The 27,081-nt window shown below is 37.0% G+C and overlaps 1 protein-coding gene across 1 annotated transcript in view; it reads right to left on the bottom strand.

Moving 5' to 3' along the window:
- Window positions 1-26,667, bottom strand: part of Gc (GC vitamin D binding protein) — a 38,732-nt gene extending 12,065 nt beyond the window's left edge. The window contains exons 1-11 of the mRNA XM_008829251.3: window positions 26,498-26,667; window positions 17,149-17,218; window positions 16,448-16,580; window positions 13,397-13,608; window positions 11,422-11,554; window positions 11,034-11,128; window positions 8,584-8,713; window positions 7,327-7,529; window positions 5,798-5,927; window positions 4,536-4,633; window positions 2,455-2,587 (exon numbers count right to left, since the gene is read on the bottom strand). Coding sequence (XP_008827473.1) covers window positions 2,455-2,587; window positions 4,536-4,633; window positions 5,798-5,927; window positions 7,327-7,529; window positions 8,584-8,713; window positions 11,034-11,128; window positions 11,422-11,554; window positions 13,397-13,608; window positions 16,448-16,580; window positions 17,149-17,218; window positions 26,498-26,555 — 1,395 coding nt within the window. The 5' untranslated portion in view covers window positions 26,556-26,667. The remainder of the gene's footprint in view (window positions 1-2,454; window positions 2,588-4,535; window positions 4,634-5,797; window positions 5,928-7,326; window positions 7,530-8,583; window positions 8,714-11,033; window positions 11,129-11,421; window positions 11,555-13,396; window positions 13,609-16,447; window positions 16,581-17,148; window positions 17,219-26,497) is intronic.
- Between the last annotated feature and the right edge of the window lie 414 nt (window positions 26,668-27,081).

Genomic DNA, 27,081 nt, shown 5'->3' with positions numbered 1-27,081 from the left:
TTCCTGATGAGCTGACTTAGAAAGTCCTTTCCTACACTTATGTCTTGAAGGTTACTGTTTCTTCCAATGTTTCTTCCAACAGTATCAGAGTTTCAAGTTTCACATTGAGGTCTTTGATCCATTTGGAGTTGACTTTTGTGCAAGGTGAAAGATAAGGGTCTAGTTTCAATGTTCTAAGGTGGAGATCCAGTTTTTCCAGCACCATTTGTTGAAAATGTTGTCTTTCCTCTACTGAGTGTTCTTGGCATCTTTGCAAATATGAGTTGGCTAAAATTGCATGTACTCAGGTTTGGATCTTCAATGATGTTCCATTGATCTATGTTTCTATTTTTGTACCATTACCATGCTTTTTTGTGACTACAGCACTGTAATATACATTCTTGATATAGCTGTACTTTTCCCCAGTTATACCTTCATTGGATTTTTTTTTCCACAATCCCTTGGGTATAGCTTTTCCTTTCTTCAGCTCTTTGTATTGCTTCTAGAACTCTCTGAAAGGCTGGTTTTGTGGACATGAATTCCTTCAGCCTGTTTATGTCATGGAAGATTTTTCTTTCCCCTTCGACTATAATAGACATTTTGGCTGGGTATAGTAATCTGGATTGGCATCTGTGGTCATTTAACACTGGGAATACTTATTAAATAACTTAAAAAATGCATATATAAACAAATTAAAAAACTATTGGCATTAAAAATAAATATTAGGAGGAATGATGCTCATATCTGAAGACAAAAACTTATATGACATAATTCTTGTAACACTATTGCAAGTGTAAAGATCTGCCATTGAGCACAGAAAAGACAAAAAACACCTGATAGATCCAGTAGGAGTTTTGAAGAGAATGTGATAACTGAATTTATACAAGAATGTTCTCATTCATGAAGTCACCGAGTAGTGAGGTAGGCCATTTCTACCCCTAAGAGTAAAGAAATTTATTACAGGTGTTTAAATGGAAACTGAATAGCTTCTGTAAGAAATTTGCTGAAGTGAGAAATTACCCTAGTTGGTTATTGTTTTCTTTCAACATTTATACTTTTGCAATCATATTTTAAAATATGATCTACTAGAGCTGGGCATGGTAGAGCATGCCTTTAATTCCAGCACTGGGAGGTGAAGGCAGACAGAACTCTGTGAGTTCGAGGTCAGCCTGGTCTCCATAGCAAATACAGGCCAGCTGTAGCTACAGGGAGACCCTGTCTCAGAAAAATACATATATATATATGTGTGTGTCTGTGTGTGTGTATTCTGCTAGAAACAAGTCACTGTTTCTTTTATGATTTAATAAATAAACAAAAATAATATAATTTCTTAAATTCTTTCACTTCTGGAAAGAGATTTTCTGACAGACATTAAATAATCAGCTAAGAGGCATTGATATTTACATTTATCTAAATTATTTTTCAAAAATAACATGAAAATGATGGGTTAAAATCGGATCATAAATGTCCTTCCCAATAGAGGACAAAAGAAGCAATAACAAAATGCAGAAACAAAACAAAATACTTCAATAGTCACCAGCAGAATGGGAGAGGGATATAACTTCCTATTAGGAGTTTCAGAAAGTGGTGAACAAAAAAGAAAGTATTTAGTATGGCACAGAATTGACAGATTTGTTCTTAACCATGCCACTTCAGTCCAGAGAGGAGGTGAGGATGACAAAAGAGGTTTTAGAATTACCCCTAATGCCCTCATTAGAGATAAAAGCCAAATGTAGTATTACCCTTCTCTCTGGACTGTTCTAAATAATAGAACAGTTAGAGAGGAAGTAGTAGGTATTATGACATTTGAGATCCCTTTTCTGAAAAGGGCCAGTATACAGCTCATGGAGTAGGGTGGATGCTGACTTGTTGAAGGAAATTCAAAGCATAATCACTTAATATCTTGGGTCAGAGCAGAGCCCAGGTCTAACAACAGTGAGTTTGCATAGCTAAACTGGGCTCCCCTCTCTCACTTCTCAGTCTCTATAGAGGTAGAGAGAACACAACTTCCCACTGCAATCTGTAGGAGAATACCAATGCACCTCTGTAGTAGGGAATAGGGAGACACTATGTGTCTAGTATTAGAGGACAGGTCTAGTCTTGTACAAAGTAAAAAGTAAGGCCAGGCATGGTGGCACATGCCTTTGATCCCAGCACTTGGGAGGCAGAGAGGCAGGTGGATCTCTGTGACTTCAAGGCCAGCCTGGTCTACATAGTGAGTTCCAGGACAGATGGGGCTACAGGGAGATGCTGTCTCAAAAAGACCAAAAAAAATAAAAAATCATTTTTTTATAACACTTGATAAATTTTGCAAATGACTACCTGTGCTTTTAAGTGAATAAAACAGGGAAACATTTTCATTCCAGGTTACCATGCTAGGAAAGCCTATCACATAAGCACACCAATAACCAGCAGAAAGAACCAGTACAGCTCAGCAAGCACTGCAGTGATAAGTAAAGAGCTGCCTTTTCCTACCTGTGTATCACAGTAGAGAGGAGGTGAGTTTATGGAGCAGCACTTGGAGGCAAAGTCTGAGTACTTGTCAACCAGCCCCGCCAACTCCAAGGGAGAGGAATCAGACATTTTTGTTTTCAGTCGCTCTGCCAATCTGAAAGACCAGTTCTTTGTAAGGCTTTGCTATACGTATTTTAGGAAAACCTCTTAATCAAAAAGACAGCTGTTGTAGATCATGTACAATTTAAAAAATGAAAAAAGAAACATCTGCCTGTTTTAAGAAAACTTTGGGTCTGTGGCATGATTTTTGGTGAGTCAACGAGTTAGAATTGAAATCTATGACTCCTTCAATATTATAAAAAAGACATACAAATTACTGCTGAATTTGAATTCTAGTCATCCCCTTCCATTATTTCAACATGAATGGCACCTGCTTCCATTTGTCTCTGACTTTTCACCTTTCTCCAATTTTAAGTTTCAGGCTGCTTTAAAAATGTTTCCTCCATCATTATATAGCTGTATTTATAAATGTATATATGTATATGCAGCAATGAATACCAGAGAGGAGGAGAAGAAATTGAAAGGGGGGAGTTGGAAGGGCTGTGGGAGGGATGGAAATGATGTAAATAGACTCGTGTACAAAATTCTCTAAAAAAGTAATTAATTAAAAATGTTTCCTACATAGGTCCTTATGCCGCCTTTATGAATTCTGTTTTCTCTGATTTTCTGCCTCACTTTGCCTGACTCTGAACTCACTGTGTTGGACACACTGAAATGGGAGCCTTGAGCCCTTGTTTCTCTAACTCACTTTGAAGATGGTGACAGGACTGATGATAACCCTTTGATTCGCCTCAGTTTGATAATTCATGATCTTGGTGCCACTTCAGTTTCATGACCACTCAGCTTGGTTTATGACTTTCTCCGAGAAAAACTTGCTAGCCTAATAGTGAGCAATTTGGGGCAAAAGAGATCCAAAATTGCCCAGTGCTGGATGAAGGTGGATGCTATGAAGGAGTCAAACATGAGAAGAGGTGTGTTTCTTCATGAAGACATGGTAGTTGCTGAGGTAAAGGAGACAGGGAATGCAAAAATGGGGGCAGAAAGATGGGAGAAAGGATTTCAAAAACCAGAACTCAGTCTTTTCAGTTTTCTCTAAATCTAGCACATATTCATTTGGGGTGGGTACTGTGACAACTGGTAGTTAGCTGCCTCCAGTACTGTCCCAGAACTGAAAGCCATGACCAGAGAATGTAATCTTAAATCTCTGTCAAGTATTATTTTGCTTTGTTTCCATAATGTCCTTTTAAGTTATATAATAATTTTTTCTGGTCACTCAGAAATACCCATTTCAAACTTGAGACTTTGATAGGTTTCCTTTTCTTTTAGAGCTTTGCTGAGGAGAACTTCATGAGGTCAATAAAGGCAATGCCTTACTTTGGAAGTTCTTTAAGAAGGTCTTTTTGTGAAGTTCTATTTCTGTTTACTTGAGACTTAGATTTCAAATCATTTGAAAAGAAATTTACTAAAAAAAGTGTGGAATGGTATGATCTTTTCAAGGGGGACTTTTCCCAAGAACCCAGCATTATGCTTTTCATCATTATGGCTAATTATTTTAATGTTAATTGCTATTTATAGAGATGCTTCCTTATCCATTTAACTATGAAAACTAACTATTATTTCATGTTATTGATAATGAGCATTTTTGTTTCCAGTTCTTAAAAAACACATTCTGGTGATGGCTGACATGATGCCAGCATGAAAGCTTCATTCTTGTCAGAGAACAAGCAACATCTACAGACAAATCCATGGGTGATACTGCTAACCAATTGTGTTCATAGGGCCACTTTGAATGAAGCCTCTGAAGATAAATTTGATAGTTTACATGGTTTTGTTCTACTTGGCTGCTCACCTAGTACACATGACATTCCCTGCACCCAGAAGAGAAGCTTCTACAGTCAGATTCTTATGTAAATTCTAATCATCTTTTAAATCGATTTGAAGTGCACGTTCTCTACTCAGCACATCCCAGCTTTTCATTTATACTTTTCAATTGCAAAACTAGGCAAACATGACTGATGCATGTGGAGAACACAGCCACTTACTTTTTCTTGTACTCAGTAAATGTGTTTTCTGAATAATCTGCACACATTTCTTGTCCCTTTTCAATAAATGAAGTTAGCTCCTTCTTCAGTAGAGGACCCTGTAAAAAAATCGCATAACAAAATTCTTAGTCGAAACACTGTCCCTTGAAGCTGTTAAATCATAATTTCATGTTCTCTGCACCAGGCACTGGCAAACTTTGGTTTGGTTTGGTTTTGGTTTTGGTTTGAGACAGTTTCCTTGTAACTTCAGCTGATCTGGAACTTGCTACATAGACCAGGTGGTGCACTAACTTCTCCTTCCGGCTCTATTTGACTTTCCCTCACTGTCTTCAGGGTCTTGTGCTCCTAACATGGTAGACAAACAGACATAACACATCTTTATCTGAACTTTGCATAGTTTATACCTTTTTGGGGGGGTGACTTACAAAGAAATGGACACCCTGTACCCAGAGCTGCGGATCCCTTTAGCCCAGGGTCTGCCTCATGCGAGTCCCTGCATGCACACTCACCCTGCAGAGTTCTGTGCCGGTCCACGGGGTCCTCACGAGGTCCCCGGTGCCCCATGACTTGTCTGCTTCTGTTCCCTGCTTTCTAAATGGCACCAACTCCTACTTTTTTTTTCCCCTTTCAATCTCCTGCCACGCTAGGCTCCACCCTTCTTCCCAGGGTGCCCTGTGCTCACCCATCATTTCTGGGCTACACCAGGCTAGACTCAATTTCACAGACATCCTGCTGCCTCTGCCTCCAAGGTGCTAGGCTTAAAGGTTGATACCACCTTGCCTAGCTTTTTGTTTTGTTTTAAAAACAGGATTTCTCCGTGCATACTGCTGTCCTGGAACTTGCTGTGTAGACCATCCCAGGGATTGAAGTGCTTGGATTAAAGGCATGAGCCACTATGCCCAGTTCAACAAACTATTTGTTTAAAGCTAGGTAGTAAATATTTTAGGCATGGATCACATATAGTCACTGTTACAGATACTTCACTCTGCACAAAAGCAATCATAGATAACAGACAAACAACATGCATGACTGTACTTCAGTGCAAGTTGGTGAACATTGCAATTGGATTTCACTTAATTTCACGTCATGAAATAGTAATCATCTTTTGACATTTTTCCCTTGCAATAATGATTTAAAAAACCCTCTGAAATAATGCTAGCTTGCAGGTCATATAACAGTAAGCAGTGTACCACGTTTGACCCATGAGCTGCAGTATGGCAATTCATGTCTCCACTGTTGATAAAGTGACACCAGCAGTGTACCTTAGTGTTGAAACAGGCAGGAGAATCTTGAGAGTCACAGCATTCGCTGAGAGTTTTCAGAGTGGTCTCCAGCACTTTGCTGAGGAATACTTCTGGAATGTGTGTCCTTCTGCTTAGTTCAAATGTGTACCTGATGTCAGGGAGAAGAGGAAATGATAGTTTTTAAGATGTGCATACTGGTTCAAGATTTGAAATGGACATACCTACTATAATGACAGAAGACCTTGTTTCTGACTTTTGGTGTGTTTTGCGTTTTGTTTGGTTTGAGATAGTCTCACACTGTGGCCCAGGTCCATTCTGGAACTCTCAGTGTAGCCAGGCTGGCCTTGATCTTGGGAACTTCCAATTCACTACCTGTTTCAGTCTCCCTGATGTTGATATTATATGCATGCAGCATCATGCCTAATTTTTTTTTATATCTTAATTCGAAAAGAGATTTACCACAAACCGATTCCATGGAAACAAGCTTTAGATTAGAAAACATTTTCATTGAAATATTTTAACACTGGCTTTAATATGTGTAATATTCTATATACGCTCACACACACAACATATAAATATACCTACTTTAAGCTCACATGGACACTCCCTTTGTGTATTATTCACTCCACAAGTAATATTAGTGAGGTACCTTAAAGCAACTTTTCTGTACAAAATATTTTTCAAAGTCTTCCATTTTGTCTTACCTCATTGTTGATAACAAACTTATCAAACAACAATATTTATAAGGAAAACATACATTACTTTTAGTCCAGTCTATGTTCTATTTTCTTTTGTAGGGAATTGACTCTCAAGCTATTTGTACTGTGAGTATATAGATGTTCACAATTTGTGCAACAACTTGTGAATTTACTTTGGTTCTCTTTTTAGTTAGATGAAACAAGATCAAGATTCATCATGTCTTCCTAGTTAATCTCCTTTTCTTTAACTTGTAGTAAATACCAATATTGTCAAGAAAAAAGCATTCTACATTTTCTGTTTTATTTGCGTCAAATAGTTATTCTCCAAAAGTTTGATAATTTTTCAGTCTTTAATTTGTGCTTTGGAGTAGAATATGATTAATCTAGTCAGTAATACACATATTTATGTTGCCATGATGTATATTATGTGTGTAGAGCATTTCGTTGTATAAAAAGCTTACTTTCATCGACATTCCTAGATGTGTTTTTTATTGGCCACCTTATTATGTTGTCATTTTCAAGATATTTAAAGAGGAACTTAAGTCAGAAAGGCTGGGCACTTCTGTCAATGCACAGCAATCACAAGAGACAGAATTAGGAACTGCAGGTGCCTTTTTCTTTACCCAAGATGTTTCTTTTAAACTCAGTTTTTCTTCATTTGAAACCGATTATTGAGTCTTAAAACTGACTTATTTAAAATCAGTTACACACATTTCAACTCTGTGAAAACCATGTAAAGAAATAGGTGTTTGCAGAGAATGACAGCAGGTTCTCTCTCAATCCGGCCCAGGGTTCCCTTCCTCCTGGTGAAGTTATAAGAAAATCACATTCCACACTACTTCTACTTACTGGTCCACAGCTTTGCTGCCGCTTTGACCACAGAGGTCTTTATTTGTGGGAAACTTGATGGCTGGCAGCTGAAGCGGCTGGGCAGCTGGCATGAAATAAGTGCACATAAAGATGTCCATGGGTGTTTTTTCTTGACAGCATTCTTCAAATTTAGAGTTCTTTGTGGACAAGTTGTCACAGATTTTTATTGTGTGTTCAGGCAGCTGTGAAGAGAATAATGAATTTGTTACTTTCCTTGTTGTTCTTACCAAAATAAGCCTTAGGTTTTAAATGTGGACATGATATTTATAAAAGCCAGTGTGAAAGCTCTTGAAAAGTAACTTGATACAATGTACAATGTTTGGGAATGTACGTTGTTAATACATAAAAGTTTTGAACTTAAATTTAACTTCTAAGATTGTGTGTGTATGAAAATTCTGTGATGAAACCTATTATTTTATGTTGACAAAAACCACCAAGGAATAACTTTTACTTAGAAAATTAGTAAGGTAAAAAGAAGACTTAATTATAAGGCTACAAAGTGTGTTATTGCTTAAAATATTGAGAAATCAACACAAATAATGGAAGATTGGTTAAGATGTATCTGGGGAAATGGGTGCAATAGTACAACTGATAGTGCAGTAGACTCCCCTTTAACCATCATAGGCCATCATAGCAAAGCATCTTTACACACAATCATGAATTTATGATGTAAAAGACCAAGCAGCATAATGCATCTATTACTAAAAAGATCAACAAGACCTTGGGAACTATCTCCTTCTCAAGCAATTATACAAATCTGTATGTACTTGTAAAAATTATGCAAATTGAGAAAGAAAAATTTGAGATACCTCTTAAATTATACAAAGTATAATGCAAAGCATTAATAGCCTCTAAAGGTGTAATATACTGGTTGCAACACTAATAAGACTTTGTACCATAACTAAATTTGAACTTGTATGCAACCTAAATATATGTACTTAGAATTGCAAATAATTTAAATAACCTTGTGTTTAGTGACTCTCTGATGCCAGTGCAGACCTTAGGAATCACGGCATTTTGTTCTTGCATGTAGATTCTATCAGTTACTGGTTAAATGGTCTAAATTACTGACCCTTGTCAAACTGTTTCCTCATCTGTGCATCAGTTAAGACTATATTCATGTCATAAAGTCATGTTGAATCTTAGGATAATGAGTGTGAAAAGCAGTTTAAAAGTGTTTGCCAATCCACTTATGGTACTCAGTATGACATATGATGATGTAACGGGACACCTTACCTCTTTGGACATGCAGTCCTCAGAAGTAGACTCACAGCATCTGGACAGGATTTCAGTAATGTCTTCAGCTAGTGGCACAATGTTCTTCAGGTCAGCAGTTGGCGCTTTTTGAGCTAGTTTTATGAGATGGCTAAATAGATAAAAAGCAAAGTCATTAGCTAATGCACAGTCTTAGTTTTCTGGGTTTCATTATAGATATGCTACTGAGAGGAATGATGTGGTTTACATCTTTTGATCTGCCATGCAATCAGTCCTATGTACCAAGGTTACAGTACTCAAAATTAAATTGCCCCAATGACGATTTTCACATTTTTAACACTCAATTGTAGCTTTTCTTCCAGACAGATCCTTATAAATTTTGTGCTAAAAACAGTGTTAAAGTTGTTCATTATGCCACTGTTCTGTTTGTGTGGCATCTCACAGTCTTTTAAGATGTTTTATAAATCCACTTTTTCTATTTTTAACTAAGCAGTTTTTGTTACTATGTTATTGAAGTTCTTTATGTATTCCGAATATTATCTGCTTACTAGATAAAATTTGCTAGTATTTTCCTAAGTTCTATAGATAATCTCTTCACTTTGTTGTTTATATCCGTTGAATAGAAGTTTTAAAGTTTGACAGAATTGTTTTTGTTTGTTTTAATTTTTTCTTACTTGAGTTTGGGGATCACATCTGAGGACCACTGCCAAATCCAAAATGCTGAAGATTTTACCTATTTTATAATTCTAGATCTTATGTGAAGAGTTTTAATCCATTTTTGAATGGTATAAGGTAAGAGTCCAACTTCGTTATTCTGCATGTGGATTTCTACTTTTCTTAACATCATCTGTTAGAGAAACTATCTTTTTCTCTTGTATCCTCTTGGTACTTTGTGAAAAATCAGTGGACCATATATACTAGAGTTTATTTCTGAGCCCTCTATTCTGTTCCATGAATCTAAATATCTCATTTCATGTCAGTATAACACCAGCTGCTGCTGCTGCTGCTGCTGCTGCTGCTGCTGCTGCTGCTGCCGCTGCCGATGATAATGATGATGATGATGATGATGATGATGATGATGATGATTGTAGCAGTTTTGAAATCAGGGCATTTTTCAGCCTCACCTTTGCTCATTTTCAAGACTGTTTTGACTATCTGGAGTCCTTTGAGGTCCTCTAATGACACCTTATTAATTTTAAAATGGTGATTAAGTTTGGATCTCAAATATCCTCCAGATGCCCATGTATCAAGTGCTTGATTTCTGGAGGTGGTTCTGGAAGGTGGTGGAAGCAGAGCTGGGCCTGCCTGGAGATCTTTAAGTCATTGGGAGTTGGCCTTCCAAGGGCATAGTGGAACTTCTCCCCTTTCCTCTTCTTGTCATTTGCCTCCAGCTAAGAAATGAGCAGTTTGTTCTGCTACATGGTGCCTCCACAGTGTGCCACCAGAGGCCAAAGCAATGGGTCAACCAAGTGTGAATTTAAAGAACTGTAAGGCAAAATAATGCCTTTTCTCTTCATAGGTTGACTACCTTAGCCATTTGTTACAGTAGTAGAAAGCTGACTAACAAACTTTTTTTTGTATTTTTGGAAAAAATGTAATTAGGGTCTTAAAAGATTGCATTGACTATGTAGTTTGTTCTAAATTTTATTTCATTTATTATTTTTAATGTTTATTAATTTATTTTTTGGGATAAGGTCTCATATGCAGCCCAGGCAGTCTGGATCTCACTATGTAGCATAGACTAGCCTTGAACTCATGACTATCCTCCTGCCTCAGCCTCCTAAGTACTGGTATTGTAGGTGTATACCACCTCACTTGGCTACTGTGGCATTTTAACCATTTTAAGGGTTCTAAACTGATGTCTTTATGTTTATTTGATTTCTTTAAGAAATGTATTGTACTTTTCATTGATTAGTATATTTTAAAATTGTACATTATGATTATATTTCATATTCTAGGAATATTTAGAAATCTCTAAAATTTTCTTCATTAAAAATATGGCAGCAGGCTGGTTGTGGTGGCGCGCACCTTTAATCCCAGCACTCGAGAGGCAGAGGCAGGAAGATCTCTGTGAGTTCAAGGCCAGCCTGGTCTCCTTAGCTAATCCAGGCCAGCTAGGGCTATAGGGAGACCCTGTCTCAAAAAAACCAAAAAAATGGCAGCAATATTTTGTAACTTAATCTTTGTTCACACAAAATGCTACTCCTTTTTACCTAATTCTTAGGCACTAATGCCAATGGACACCATGATTAATTAATATATGATGGCATTACATCATAAAATCCCATGTTATGCTTGTGAAATAACCTTCTCAGTGTAAAAGTAAAATGAAGGAAGGACTGAAAGAAATGTCCCTGAGTGTTTGGGTGTTTCTGTACTGGACTGTATTCTATAGCTTCTTTCACAGACATATTAAGGATACAGAACACAGGAACAAACTTCTAACTGTGATGACAGTACCAAATCTTTACCTAAGCCTTGATTTCTCCTTTCCATAAGCAGCATATTGTGAACAGACTCTGTTTGACAGAGTGGTAAGAAGTGATAAGTGTTTAATCTGGAGTCTCTGGAAAATAAAGGGGGAAAATAATATTAGAAAAGTCAATGGTAAACCATGTACACAAAATAGCATAAAGAGAGGGATTAATACATTTTAAAATCAATAGAATACTGAACTCTGGCCATTGTAACATATTGATATCCCCCTAAGGGCATGATTATATTCTAATTAACAAAATGCAAAAGAGCCATTAGAAACTTTTACTAATTACAAAATCTCAACTTTCAACATAATTTTAAAGAAATGCCATTTTAAGAAGGAAATATAGCATGTAACTATAGTAAGTAAAGTGAACTTACCTCCTTCAAAAAGCATGCAGTTGGGCTAGCAGAGGTACAGCAGGACCCAACCATAGAGAGGTAACTCCTGGTGTAACCAACTAAAAGTGGCATAGGAGCTTGTCCATAATTACTGGAATATTCATATAGAAATCTGAGGGAGAAAATAGGATTGATTAAAAGATTGTTGGAAAATAAAACTGAGCTTATATAAGTATTTTGATGAAGAAAGGATGCATATCATATTCGTTTACATAAATGTGTATGCCTATATATACAGAGTATGTGTATGTAATATATATATGTATATATTATACACACATATATATATATATTATGTGTGCATAAGTGTGTGTAGGCTAAAGGTAAATGTCAGTTATTTTTATCTATTGTGCTCCACATTATTTTTTGAGACAGGGTCTCTCACCAAACCTGGAGTTTTCCATTTTGGTTAGAATAGTTAAGCATCAAGCCCCAGAGATCTGCCTGCCTTTACCCCACTCCAGCACATGGGTGCTGGGGATCTGAATCCAGGTCCTTATGATTGTATAGCAAGCACTTTACCTACTAAGCTGCTGCCAAAGCCCATTAGTTCATAATTTTAATGTCTGAAAAGCACTAAGCATTTAAATAATAATGTTGGTATATTTCAAGTAATAGATTCATTTTGAAAAACAGATTCTTTAATTCCCATGTGATTTTCTTAAAGGGAGAGACCACTTTTTTCTTTCATTCACTTAGTGCTAGCCAAGTGCATAACCTATGGTAGCTGCTTGGTGAGCTGTTTGTTGAATGGATGCGATAGCAAATGTCATTAGTGGGTGTGCGTTTTATTACCTATCTCAGTGTACTATCCTAGATAGCTCCTATGTAGCGGTAACTTGCTTGACAAGAGTAATCACTTTAGATTTTAAGAACACAAGTCTCTGAGGATCTAAAAGACATTCTTAAATATTGAACAAAATCTTTGACAAGTAACAGAAATGGATAAAAAAACAACCAATATTTATGAAATTATGAATAATTTTAATGTCACTACCTTTATCATTGCATAATTATTATTTTTTATTTTCATGAGTTGTCTTTTCCTTATTTTTTGTCCTTTTTTCTTTGAAGACAGGGTTTATCTGTAGCCCCAGCTGGCCTAGAACTCACCATAGACCAGGCTAGACTTGGTATCACAGAGATCTACCTACTGGGATTAAAGCCAGGCCAACACTGACTCAAAAAAGAAAAATGCTTTTGGAGGCAGAGTCTCGCCATGTAGCCCTGGCTGGTCTGGAACTTGCAGCAATCCTCCCATCTATGTCCAGTGCAATTCCCCAAGGATTCCAGGCACATACAGCCATGTCCAATGCATTTTATACCCTTACAAGATGAACCTAATCAGTCTAACCTGGTGTCTCATGCAATATGAACAATAAAGTCCGTGTTCTTTTTTTTTTTTTTTTCGTATTTTTGAGACAGGGTCTCCCTGTAGTCCTAGCTGACCTGAACTCACTATGTAGACCAGGCTGGCCTTGAACTCACAAAGCTCTACCAGCCTCTGCCTCCCAAGTGCTGGGACTAAAGGTGTGTGCCACCACGCCTAGCCTACATGTTCATTTTATAGTACAGCGTTGTGTCCACAGCTGTTTCTGAAGATATATAGGTTTGAAAACCATTTATTTTTGTGCTTTATTGGAAATTATTGTAAAATGTGCACAGTAATAAAATTGCTTCCATCACACAGGGGATACAAGACTACCTAGTATAAGGGGAATTATCATTGGGATTGCCAAGTATGAAAGTAAGCCACATGGAAAAAGAATTCCACAGATAGAAGATTCTCAAGGCTAGGGAGTAGGAGCTTGGGAGAGTGGGTGAAGACCAATTCCCATATTGGTAATTATCTGAGTTGCTATAAAAAAGGTGTCTGAATAGGATAAGGACTTGACTAGATTCATTTTAGGTATTTTCAGGCCCTACAGTTTGACTTGTAATGAAGACCACTTACTGATTAGCAAATCCCTTTGGATCTTTTCTGAATGCCTCACAAATCTCATCGTTTGCTGGTTCCACATAAGTAGGAAATTCTCGTGGCTGGTGTTTCAGGGCAGCCATGCAAAGTTTCCGCTCCAGGCCCTCCTTAGTGCAACACTCAGGGGTTCCGGGGTGCACTGGGAAAGGGGAGTCACTTTCGCAGGACTTGACGGACAGTGCTGAGGTCTGGCATGAAAGAAGGATAAAAGTAAAGCCTTATAGTCTATGTCAGTTTCCATCAGTATAGCATGTAATTTATAGCCTTAAACTTTTGTTACTAAGTGTCCCTGCCAAGGCTCCATGAGATGGCTTATGAACATGAAAAATTGTATAATTTTAGTTATAGGCAAGTTGGTTATGTTAATAAATGGCAGTCATCAGAATAGAACCAAACCAACTTTCATTAATAAGTAGACTAAGTTTATCTGAATGAGTGAATTTTATCTCATAGCCTCTTGTTTCTCCGTGGGTGATTGTAGCATCTCTGAGGAGAGGATTGTTTGGGAAAGCTCTGCTGGGGATTCTGCTTTCATCTCCCATCTGCTTTTTGCAGTTAGAACAAAGGAGGACCCCCACCTCCCCAGCCACCTACTCTCCTCCCTTTACTTAAGAGCAGCCTCTTGACCCTTGGCCACTTCAAGTGTCTGCATTGTTAAAGTTAATCTGCCATTGCTGTGGCATGCTTTGGCATCAGAATTTGGCATCTGGCCTAGAAAAACAAACTCCTGGGCTGCAGACTAGGTCAAAGACAGAGAATAAAAATCTGTTTTTCTCTAAATTTCAGAAAGTTTCCCTAAATTGGAAAGCACTGGTGTGCTGTCAGTATAGCCCCAGCACTGCCACACTCACACTTGCTGAAGGACAGAGCGCAGCCAAAGCAACTGTAGAAACAATTTTTTTTTTCAGATGTAATTGATGCTTCAGATAAGCTAATATAGAAGAATAGACATCAAAGAGAGAAATAAGTAGAAACTGTCATGGAAAATCACTTTGGTATTTATGTGGGGCAAAACAATTTGATGTATGTTTTAATTATAATTTTAAAGTAAAACTTCTAAAGACCATTCCTAACACTAAAGGAAAGCAATATGCAGAATGAGTTATTTAACCCAACCCCTCATCATGACCTCAACATAGCTCCCTTCCATGACTCTTAGAACTTAAGAATTAGGCTGCCTTTTAAAAGTTGCATCTCTCTTTCCAACCAGTCTCCTTTTCCTTTTTATTTATTTCTCCAGAAATTATTCTGGCTTTATCTGTTTTCAATCATTCCCAAATAACAATAGAAATTAGAAAAATATTAGCAAATTAAAAATGTATACTTGGAATGAGCAGGAGAAAAGTGTTGTGCAAAGTATTCAAGCTCCAGGATTATGGAGCTAGGTCACGTCTCAGTCAAGACGTGCATCAGGAAACACAGGGAACAAAATTGAAATAGAGGATGTGCTTTGTTTTGATCATGGTTGACAGTTTGAAGCACATTCAGACTGAGGTGGTATAGAGTCAGGTGAAATGATCAACAGAGATGAATTTGGTGGTGAAAGAAGATGATTATAAAGGGTTAATAAGGGTGAATAAAGCAATTAATGGGTAAGAATATTCACTGTATATAATGTATTCCAATAGCAGGCTTGAGCAGCGATACTGGTCTCTCTGTGGAGGGCTTTAGCCAATAAAACCTGTCATCTCAATATGAGCTGATGGCTGCATTAGTAAAAGTTTAGGAATTTTGTGTCTACTTAGTTTCCAACTCTTCTGTTACTGTATTTTGAACTCCATTATTAAAAAAGAGAAAATAACTTGGTCTTTTTCATTCTACCTTTGAGTATGTTTTAAGGGATAATTGATAACAGGGTATAAAGAGCATCCCCTAGAGGGTTCTAAGTCTCATTCATAAAAGAATTTAAGAATGGACCCAAATGGAAGCTTCAGGACACTTTTATTCAAATATTAACAAAAAATTCTCGGGGAAGACGAGCTGGTAATCTTGGCAGCTGCCTTGAGGAAGAGAATGGAGGGGAGAAAGAAAACAAGCCTTGAAGCCATGCAGGTTTAGAGCCTGCATGGAGGTCAGACACATGGCTGACTGGAAGCCACATGGCTGGGAGAAGGTAGCTTTAGAGAAAAAGTAAAGAAATGCAAGATGCTAGGGCAGCCCAAAGCCTTAAAGAAAAGGGATATGAAGAAGAAAAGCAGAGATTATGTTTTTCTGAGGCGGTCAGAAAAGCAGGAAGATTTCTAGAGAGTTATGTGTCTGTGTGCTAGAAAGTGGGATTCCAGGCAGGAAAAGTTCACTACCTCATTAATGCACTAGGCATTCTACCTATCTATTTAGCATAACCTTAGGGGAACCTGCCTTCCTAGGGATGGCCCTATGACCAGGTGATTGCCAGTGAAACTGGAAATGTGAGTCTTTTAACAGATAGACTAGAGCTTTTATAGTCTTGAGAAATTAATCGTATGGGGCTATTTGCTACTCTAACATATATGTGGTGTGCATATTTGTTTTTCACCCACAACCTAACATATATATATATACACACATTCTATGTACATAGCAATTTTGGAGCCATCCAAAGAATTTGAGGCCAACATTTAGTTATTCTGGGGCCATTAATTCTAGCTCTTACATGGTAATATAGGTATAGCCAGGCTTTTAAGCTATGTAGTATGTGTTAAAATTATTTTAAGAGGTTCATGAATTGATATTTATGAGTTTCAAATTTAAGGGATTAAAAACAGAGTTAGACCTGGATTTAAATCCTATACGTACTTTGCACTAGCAGTATATATTTAGGAAGTCACTAAGTTACTGTATCCCAAATTTCTCTTTTGAACCTTGAAGCAATAATGAGTAAAATGGATGGGGTTTTAGAACAAATGTGGAAACTAAAAATAACAGGCTTCATATTTCCCAACTCAGAGTAGGTGGATTGGCATCTAGAATGTTCCAAAGAGGTGGCATGAAGCTCTATGGTGGTTCCCTTCTCTGGACCATTGTAGAGATGGCCAGACACACACTTACCCTGGTGTCATAGCAGGTGGGGTCAGCCCCTTCAGCACAGCAGTCTTCAGTCAAGGAGACCACTTCATTCACCAGCTGGCTGACCTGTTCAAATGTACCACTGGAAAACTTTCTGCTGTATAGTATTAGTGATCTGAAGGGAGAAACAAGTGATTATATTAGAGTGTAATTGTTTTTCTCATTTTGGCACACATTAAACTATGAGGTCTATTCAGTTTTTAGATGGAGTACTTCATAAATTAACTTTTTTATTTGACTAATAGAAATAATATGAGATCAAACATAAAACATTTGTTCTAGGGAAATTTATCTTGTATACAATAGTAACAGGACTTGGAGTTCCCATCAAGCCAGCCTGGTTTGTTTTGAGCTTCCCCCAAAGAACTTATTCTATAGATCATTGATTGTGTTTTCCAGAGTCCTAAACTATACTATCCTATATTAATTTATAGCTGAAAACTATATTTACTCTCTACAAACCCATGTATAAATTTACCAGCGACAATTTTGTAGCCCACAGTAAGCATACTTGATGGAGCCTCTGGCTCATCCGTTTGACATGTCTGCCCACAATGACCCGAGGCTCTTTCCTTATCCTCCCAGAGACCAGTTCAACCTTTGTACTATGTAGAAGTTAGCTTGTATTCAGGTTTGTTCAAGGTCAAGTACCCAAGACAACTGCGTGGATACTGCCCACTTACAAAGATCTGAAGTCATCGTTTCCCAAAAAGGCAAGTTCCTTGCAGACTTTATCCTTTTCATAGTCTCGGCCTAGGAAGTAAAATAGAAAATAAGTGTCTTTTTCCTCTTTATGAATATTACATGAAATGTGTGTGTATAATGTGATCATCAATATGTATGTAGTAAAGACATTTTCTTTCTTTTTTTGATTTGTAGAGTTGAGGTGGTTATGGTTGGATACAAATTTGGGAAACATTTTTTAAAAGTTTTTTTAAGACTAATTTATGATGAAAAATGTGTACGGATAGCTGTTGTGCTATATATTTTTCAGATGTGCAGCACAAAGATTTATTTATTGAGTAAGAAAGATCAGAATTGAGAGAAGACAAAAATCTTCTTTTTCTTTGAGACTTTTCTTTTACTTTCTTCATAGCCCAGGCTGCCCTCAAACTCATTATCTTTCTCTCAGCCTTCCAAAAATAAAAACAATATTAAGCTGCATTTTGTATTAAAAGTACAATTCTTATACCATAAAAATTTCATTCAAGGTAGACAAAAACTCACAAATTCCCATTTGACAATGTCCCCAAAACTGGAACAAGGTAATGATGGGTAAAGCCAGTGGCCAGTGGGATACAAAAGACCACTGGCACCCACCCTCTGTCCAGTCTCTGAGAAACTTCACATCTAGTACACATCCCAAAATGCATTGGTTAGTTTACAAGGTTAGATATTTGGCAAGTTAAAAAGGTCAAAGTAAGACATAAAATCTTCATTAATCATCAATGGGAGTCAATGAGACTGGAAATTGGAACATAGAGGGAAAGAATATAGCTTACAACTGTTTTCATTTAGAAAAGACCTATATATCAGGATGTCAACAAAGTTGTTTTATCTTATTCCCAAAATAGAGTTGGGAAAATGCTTGGCAGTTATAGAATGGTATAATTTAATTCAATATAAAAAACTTTTAAGCTTAGTAATGAATAACTGAAATAATAACATTTTGAATAAACAAGTTTGCATTGTCAACAGAAATATTGCAATGTGTTACATAACCATATATATTTAAAATGCCAAAATTTAGTATGGGATTGTCCTCATGATCTTTAAGTTCACTTCCCATGGCTCAAAACCTCGTCCAATGTACAGATAGTAACAGGCTTCTTGGAGCCTTTCCTCCCAAGCTCTAGTATTTTAAGCCATAAAAATGTGTCTAATATAAAACAACTTCTTTTAATAAAATCCCTCATAAACTGTTAGAAAGAATATGCCTTAGATTAGCCATTATGGTAAATAGTATAGAGTCCTAAAATACTTAAAATAGAACTATTGTACTGTATGATCTAGAAGTACTACTGAATATATAATCAAAGACATTGATGTCAAAAGTTGTTGGGAATCTCTGAGTTTCCATTTTCACTGCAGCAACATTGTTAACAAGAACTAAGATATTAAAATAACCCAAGTATCTTTCAGTGGAGGAATGGAAAATAAATTGATATACAATTGACTATTATTCAACCTTACAAAAGACGGAAATTCTGTTAATTAGCAGTGCACAATACCGGAATTTATTATATTAAGTACAAATAGGGACAGAAAGAGAGATGCCACATGAGCCTCTACATGGATGCTTAAAAGTCAAAGTCATAGAAGAAGAGAGCAGAGTGATGGTTATTAGAGGCTGCAGGTTGAAGGGGTGGGATGGAGTTGCTGGTCAAAGGGTATAAAGCTTAGTTAGAATCAAAGTGACTATATTGAGAAACTATGTGTTGTATATTTCAAAATAACAGTAAATTACATCAAAAAATTGATTAAGCAGGTGAAATAAGCAGTGTATTCATTGCCTTGATTTGGTCGTCCTGTAAGAGAGCCTATGAATTAGGAACCATAAGAAAACCATGCTGGTCATGAAAACGACCAAGCCCAATAGTCCAAGTCTTAAGACTTCTAAGAGAAAGACTTGCTGCCCAGTTCTTTTATCTGAAACAAACAGTTAAATTGACATGTTTATAATTCTTGCCCCAATTTCAAGTTTTCTATACATGGTAACACTCACTGCTTTGGGCAAGATAGAGATAGGAAGAACTTCTTCCTCCCTAGCTCTTGCCAGAACTGTAAATAAATTCATTTTTCCATTTTTATATATACTATGTTGTTTTTTTCTTTTACAGACTAATGTTTAGACTGAGAGTCTGATTCTATGCCTGGGAAAACTGTGGTAACAAATTCAGATATCTCTCTCTCTTGTGTAAACATTATATCATCTTCCATAAATATATATAATTACAATTATCAACTTAAAATAATTTTTGAACTTCACAAAACACTGAATATAGGTTATTTTCTTTCACTATTTCCTATTAATATGCAGCTCTAAGCAGTTATTAAGGTTATCATATTATAAGAAATAAAGAAATCTAAAGGCAAGGCAAGTCTATATTTTATGTGTCATTATTTTATGAAGCAGATTTTGTCTAATGTCTGACATTGTCTGATTTTGTGAAGCAGATTTTCTGAACTATTTAAATGAATTTTAATCGCAGATTATGATACATTTCATTAATATATAAAAAATCCTCTTACAGATTAGCAATTATTCTTCTTATAGCAATAAAAATTAGGTATATCAATTGTTCCTTAATTTTTTATTTTCCCAGTAGATTACTATAAGCATTATACATATAAGCATTATACAATGTTTAAATCTTTTCAAATTATCTATCTTCTCTAACATTTATCATTTCTTTATGATTAAATGTTTCAAAAACTTTAATAAACCCCAAACAATTCTATAGTAATTATGTGTTATGTTTATGGGCTAGCAGGATTTTTATTTTCTGAATGAAATGCAATTTTCTAATTTTCTTACCTAGTCCTGGTGAGAAACTGAAGACTCATTAGAGAACATATATGAGATCTGAATTTAAATGGGACATTTCAGAAATATTAAGCATCCAGTAATTCTTTGGGCTAAGCATTGTAGCAGATTGTTTTAAATGCTTCTTTATAGCACTCCATTTATCTTGATAAAGCTAAAGAGAGCTTTTTAAACAAATAAATTAGCAATGAGCTTTCCCAGTATCATATAAGTAGAAAATGAAATTCCACTGTCTTTTAAGAGATATATTAGCTATTAAATTCCAGTTGCACTATAATTATATTGATTAGACATATTTGCTAAGAAAAGTAAAAAGAAACAACCTTCCATATTAACATGGTCAGAAATTAATGTATTTTATTCATGTTTTTAAAAATCTATTGTCTGGGGAGGCTAGAGAGATGGCTCAGTGGTTAAGAGTACTGACTGCTCTTGCAGAGGACCCAGGTTCAATTCCCAGCACCCACATAACGGCTAACAACTGTTAGTAACTCCAGTTCCAGGGTATTCAATGCCCTCGTCTCACTTCCTTGGACACTGCACAATACGGTGCACCTTCTTACAGTCAGGCAATACACTCATACACATAAAATAAAAAAAATAAAATATATCTTTTTAAATCTATGATCTGGGGATGTAGGAGTGATAGAATGTTTGCCTAGTATGTGTGAAGCCATGGGCTCAATCCCCAGCACTACAAGATGAAATAAAATAAAATTAAAATTAAAAATTGTATGTACTTTTCATATGAAAATACTTTCCTTTTAAAACCAATTTCTGGCCAATATTTGTGAAAGGATCAATAAAATACAAAGTCATGAATTTACTTTCATAATGTCATTTTAAGACTATATTGCGTTGGCAGGCATGGTGGAGCATGCTTTTAATCCCAGCACTTGGGAGGCAGAGGCAGGCAGATCTCCATGAGTTCAAGGCCAACCTGGTCTACATAGCAAGTTCTAGGCCATCTGGGGCTACAGAGACACTCTGTCTCAAAAAGATTTAAAAAAAGGCTATTGTCTCAAGATCACTCTTGCTATTTTATTTTTGTTTTTAACACCAAGGTTACAATAATTTCAATATAAAAGTGTGATCACATTTTATATCTCTAGAAAGAAAAGTATCATTGTTAAATGCAAACATAGCTAGAGGATCCATAGAAAATTTTGCATATCTATGACATAAATGGTCAATTATTTTGCCCATTTTTTAAAAATGAAGGATACTCTTTTTCTTAAGGTAGGACTCAATCTCAAATTTGTACCAAAAAACTAAGGATACCAAACTCAAATGCCCACAGAAGTTAGAAAATACACAGTTCACCGTGTGTGTGTGTGTGTGTGTGTGTGTGTGTGTGTGTTTATACTGTACATGTCCCATGGCTCTTTTATTTTTGGACTTCATTTATCACATTATATCAGGAATCTTATTACATTTTAAAGATGAGAGAAGTCTCGTTGTATACCCTAGGCTGGCCTGGAACTCTGAATATAGCCCAGGCTGGCCTTGAACTTGCAGTCATCCTACCTCAGTTTCCTAAGTGCTGGGATTACAGATAAGTAGCATGCTAGCCTATTGTGTCTATTCATATGATCTGATTTGGATGTCTGGAACTGCTTAGGAAGCCATATCAATGGCCAGAAGAGGAGATAGGTCTGGGTAAGAACAGGCTCAGGGAATCTAAATGTGTACGAGAGGCAGTCTCCTTGGCAATGAAACTTGTAATGGGAGTAATGAAGGCAAAGCCAGTCTGCTGTGGAGATTTCAACAATTCAGTGCTTGTGCAGGGCTAATCTACTTCAGGCCTGAAGTTTATAGGTTGTAAAAATGAGTTAATATGGTTAATATGAAGAACATAAATAAAATCAAATTCAAGGTGATTCTAAAGGATTGGGTGAATGATTGCGGTATGATGGTAACCAGGAAAGTAAATGGAGCTGGGAGTCAGAGCCAGTGTCATGGGCAGATGATGCTCTGGATGAAGGGATGCAGAAAGCAAGATGCATTTCACTAACTCCCAGAAAATGGTGTCAGTGATCAGTTATGTGTGTCTTACATGTCTTTCTTGTTTAGGATCTGTTTTGTGAGAGGCAGTAAAGTGGTGATTGGGAGCGTTAGCTCTGGAACCCAACCTCTTGTTCTAAAATTCTAATTCTACTATTACTAGCCCAGATACTGTGGATAAGCCACTTAACTCCTATTTTTCCTGTCAAATGGGGCTAATAATGGTACTGAGCTCATTGTGGTATTGTAAGGATGAAATAAATTTATTTAAAAGATTTTGTACATGCTGGCCATTTTTAAAATTTTACTTATTTTTATTTTATATGTATGAGTGTATTGCCTGCATGTGGGTAAGTGCACTTGTGTCATGCAATGCTTGCAGAGGTCAGGAGAGGGCATTGGATCCCCTGGAACTGGAGTTACAGACAGTTATTAGCTACCATGTAGGTGCTGGGAATTGAACCTGGGTCCTCTACAAGAGCAGCCAGTGCTCTTAATCACTGAACCAATTCCCCAGCTCCATGCTGGCACATTTTAACAAAATAGTACTTACTAACTTTATTTAGAGCATAAATCTTAGTCCCAATGCTTCATATAATAATCATAATAAAAATTACAATTATAGACATTTGTGAACTTTACTCTTCTAGAATATCAATTCCTCATTAACATTTAATTTCCTCTTCCCTTCCTTCCCCCTCCCTCCCTTCCTCTTCCCTCCCTCCCTCTTCCCCTCTTCTCCTCTATCCTTTTTTTCCTTCCTTCCTTCCTTCCTTCCTTCCCTTTCTCTCTCTCTCTCTCTCTCTCTCTCTCTCTCTCTCTCTCTTTCTCTCGTCCAAGATAGGTTAGCCTCAATTCCCAGCATCATCCTACCCCAGCCTTCCAAGCACAGTTCCAAGATACAGTGATTACAACATGAACTATCATCATATTTGGCCTTTAATTCCCCTGTACTACTCAAGACTACATTTTGAGGTTGATACTTTAACTGTGGTATTATGCAAAAATCTTATTAAACATTTAATGCCTCCTAAGCGGTGTTCTAAAACTGGAAATTATAGTAGACAGCAAATATAGTCCTTTATTCTGTGATAACTCTATATTTGTTATAATAATCAAATATACAGCTGGAGAGAAGGTAAGGTAGTAAGCGCTTAGAAGGAAAATGAGCCAGGATAAGGGAATGGGAGTCAGGAGTTGTCAGTGATAACTAAGCAGGCATGGTTCAGACAGCTGAAAGATGTGAGGAAAGTAGCCATCTGGATATCTGGAGGATCAGTGTTCCAAGGAGATGGAAAAGTTTGTAAAAAGCTCTAGGGTCCAGAGGATATGTTGTGTGGGATGTGGAGGCCCCTGTAGCTGGAGAAGAGTGAATGGAAGAAGTACGATGGAGACAGTTGGAAAAATACAATTAGATGAACACAGAAAGCGGAGCAAGAGCTTCTTCAGGTATTCTTAGGGACTTCTTTGTCTTCTTCCCACATAGATTGAACTCATGGTCCTTTTAAAGGATGTACAAACTTATTCTTACACCACATACATAATGGTGACTATATACCTGGCATTGTACCTTGTAGCAATGAACTGTGACAGTGCTATTGATTTTCAAGGAGGTTAGTATCGATACATTAGCTACTTCGCTAACTGGAGTACTTTTGGAGGGCTGTTTGGTAAAGAGGAGGAGGAAGAGAAAATATAGTCTACCTATCAGCACAAAGGAACTTTCTTTTTGCAGTTTAGTATTATGTTTAATAAAAAATATATATGCAGAACATTTAAAGATGTATAGCTGTTTATTTCCTGTTGGCATTGTTTCTTTAGTAATTGTGAAGCTGCAACAACTATTCTTGTTACTTAGTTTGGTGCTAGAGGAGGGGCGTGAGTAAGAAGGAAGATACAGTGTACGTTCCTGCTGGCTCTATTTCAGTGCTTAGGAAAGAAGAGCATAGATCTAACCAACAAGGGCTACCGCTTTGTGCTTCCCAGCCAGCAGAAATAGCTGTTTATGATACCATCCATATATAGCATATTAATAAGTCCATTTCCCACAAGATGTACCTGGTTCCCAAATGCCCTTTAATAGGAAAGAACTGGGAAAATCAGAGCCAAGGTTTGTGTTGGGAGCAACAGGGTTCATTTTAGACCTAGAGTTTTCAAAGACAGCTCCATAAGTACAAGTACCCAGGAGTCCCTATGCGTGGGAAATTTATTTAAAGAGGATTTCTTGTAGGAGTTATCAAAGCTTTTAGGACAATGAAGGCATGGATTGTGAAACTCTAAGAAGGAGTAATAAATGGCTAATTTCTCAAATATCTTGGCCATAGAAACACTTTTAAAGGTTAGTCTTGAGTGAGGGGTCTTTGGAACAGTGTTTCAGAAAAGGCTGTGGTTTATCAGGTCTCTAGGAATATAACAGGCAGAAAGAACTTCATTCCAAACCAATTTCTCACCCTCTATGGATATTCTTAACCTGAGGGCTGACTGCACTCCTGTAGCATTCTGTCACTTTGGACCAGGAGAGAACATTCTGAGCCTCCATGAAAATCATAGACTGGGTCTACAGGTCATGCTCAGGTATTACAGGACAGAGAACTCAGACTCATGGATCAAATGTCTCCTACCAAAACTGGGTGTTTATTCCTTGTAAATTTATTTTATGTCTCTGAGGCTATCATGGAACCTGGGAAATAGGACTGAAGTTGAGATACTCATCTCCTCTGGGACTAAGACTGTCCAGAATGTTGAAACAGAGATTGCAGAATGCCCTGTTCCCAGAGTACATTTGCAATTCTGGGGTGAAGCCAGTGGACACCTGCGAGTCAGCAGTACAGTGTGGAGCCTCTTCTCAGCTTGCAGGCCATTTCCAAGGCCTAGCTACTGCTAGAATTTTGATTCATGAAGATTCTGATCTGAACTAGCTTTAGTGGGGTTTCTCGGGTTCAGTAGTATCCACAGAAATGCTGCTGCAAAGAAGTAAGCTTTCAGAATTTCCTGAGATGTCACCTACATACTCTATTTCACTTATTAATACCCATTTTATCTACGATTTTGTGGTCTTACATAAGGACTTAGAGCTTAGTCATGAGTAAGATAGAATATAAAGTACTTTGGATAACAAAAATGACATATGACATAAAAAAAGTAAATGCAGAAAGAATGAGATAAAGTCTATACTGAGTCTATGCATGCCATCATTAATAAGTGATAATTCCTGGGAATGCACATCCCACTGGTTAAATGTGTTCCTACTATGGGTGTAAATTCATGACTTGGATGAGGTTGCTAAGGGAGAGCACAAAATGAAAATCTTAATTTTACAATAGGGTGTGTGCAGATTCGCTCATAGACCAGAGGAAAAGACTATTCATAGGATAATTTAATTTATAAGGTAGTAAACTGTGCAATACAGAGTTAAAATAGGGTTAAAAACCAACAGGAAAGTAAATTGAAACATCTATGAAAAGCCTGCAAGCTGTAGAATTTAGACAGTTGTATACATTATGTATCTTCAGTTAACAAAGTCTTTTAAACATTGCTTAAAGATGAATATACTATTCAAAAAATGATTTCAATGAAAAGCATCACTCATTTATGGTTATAGTTCATAGATATAGAATATTCTTATTTAATATTATTTGTATTTAAAAATATTTCATCTATTGTTTTTATTTTATGTGTATGAGTGTATTGCCTGCATGTATGTGAGTGCATCTGTGTCATGCAACGTCATGGTGGTCAGAAGAGGGCTTCAGAGTCCCCTGGAACTGGAGTTAAGGATGGTTCATAGCTGTCATGTGGGTGCTGGGAATCGAACCTGGGTCCTCTGCAAGAGCAGTCAGTGCTCTTAACCGCCGAGCCATCTCTCTAGCCCCTGTGAGTTGTATTTTAAACACTTGAATGCATTTACAAATAAGGTGGAGTAAAGAAATTGTTCAATTGACTTCCTGCACCACTGACAGTAAATGATGCTCTCAGTGGGGACAAACATTTGGAAAAATGATCAGTGGTAGGTCAGAGTCCAGTTGCATAGCCTTTTAATAGCAAATATCCAATTCCAAGCTGTTCTTTTTGGATCTCACGTATCAAATATATGAGGGATAATTGAAAAATTACATAACTCCATTTTTGTTCGTCTTTATTCGTTTTGAGACAGTGTATCATGTAGCTCTGACTGGCCTCAGACAACTGACTATGAGGCCTCAAACTCTTGATCTTGCTTCCCTCTCCTGCATTCTGAGATTACAGGTGTGCCCATCATACCTGGCTCTGTCTTTCATGAGACTCTTATTTTTATTGTGTTGGAGGTTATTACTTTTCAATGTTATATGGCACAGCTGAGCTCAGATTAATTCCTCTTGGATCCATCCTTCTCTCTCCCAATGTAGTCAGAATTCTGTTTGTTAATACCTATGTAATTTTAAAGCGATAATAGAAAATTAAATCAATAATAGTTCTTAGAGATGGTCACAAGGGCACCTTACCTCTCTCTAGAGCATGCCCAAGTGCTAAGGCAAGCAGGAGAACCAGGATCCTCTTCATTTTTCCACCAGGGAATCCTGCAGCACCTCCTGAGGCCCCCAGGTCAGCATGTAAGAGAAAGGAAGTACAAAGCTACCAGGGGCCTTTACAAACACTCTTGACTAGGAGCTCATCAATTATTAATCTCAACACAGAAGGAAGGGACAGTCGTCCTTGCCCCCACAGAGAGAAAATAATATCATCATCAAGACAAATAGATACCCTGAGGATAATGCGGTGGAAAATGTGGGAGATTTTAATCATTAACTTTGTCACTGCCAAAGAGCCAATGTATATCGATAGTTTTCCACTGCAGTTTTTCCATTATAGTTGATTTAATGCATTAGTGAGGGGCATGTGTCCCTTCTTTATAGGGCTATGTATCTTCTGAATGGTCCCTACCATTTTTAATGTATTAATAGAAAATTGAGGGTGTGCTACTTCTCTTTTATCTCCTATTTTCTCCCTCCTGTTCTCTAAGTCTACCACAAATAAGCATTTCCTGAAAATATCACAGACCAGATGTTTTAGACAATAAAAGTGATAA

Source organism: Nannospalax galili, unplaced genomic scaffold, assembly GCF_000622305.1.
Source record: "Nannospalax galili isolate Female #2095 unplaced genomic scaffold, S.galili_v1.0 scaffold50, whole genome shotgun sequence".
Classification (NCBI taxonomy): domain Eukaryota; kingdom Metazoa; phylum Chordata; class Mammalia; order Rodentia; family Spalacidae; genus Nannospalax; species Nannospalax galili.
Note: the sequence above shows the minus strand (reverse complement) of the source record. Positions and strands in the feature narration are given on the sequence as shown.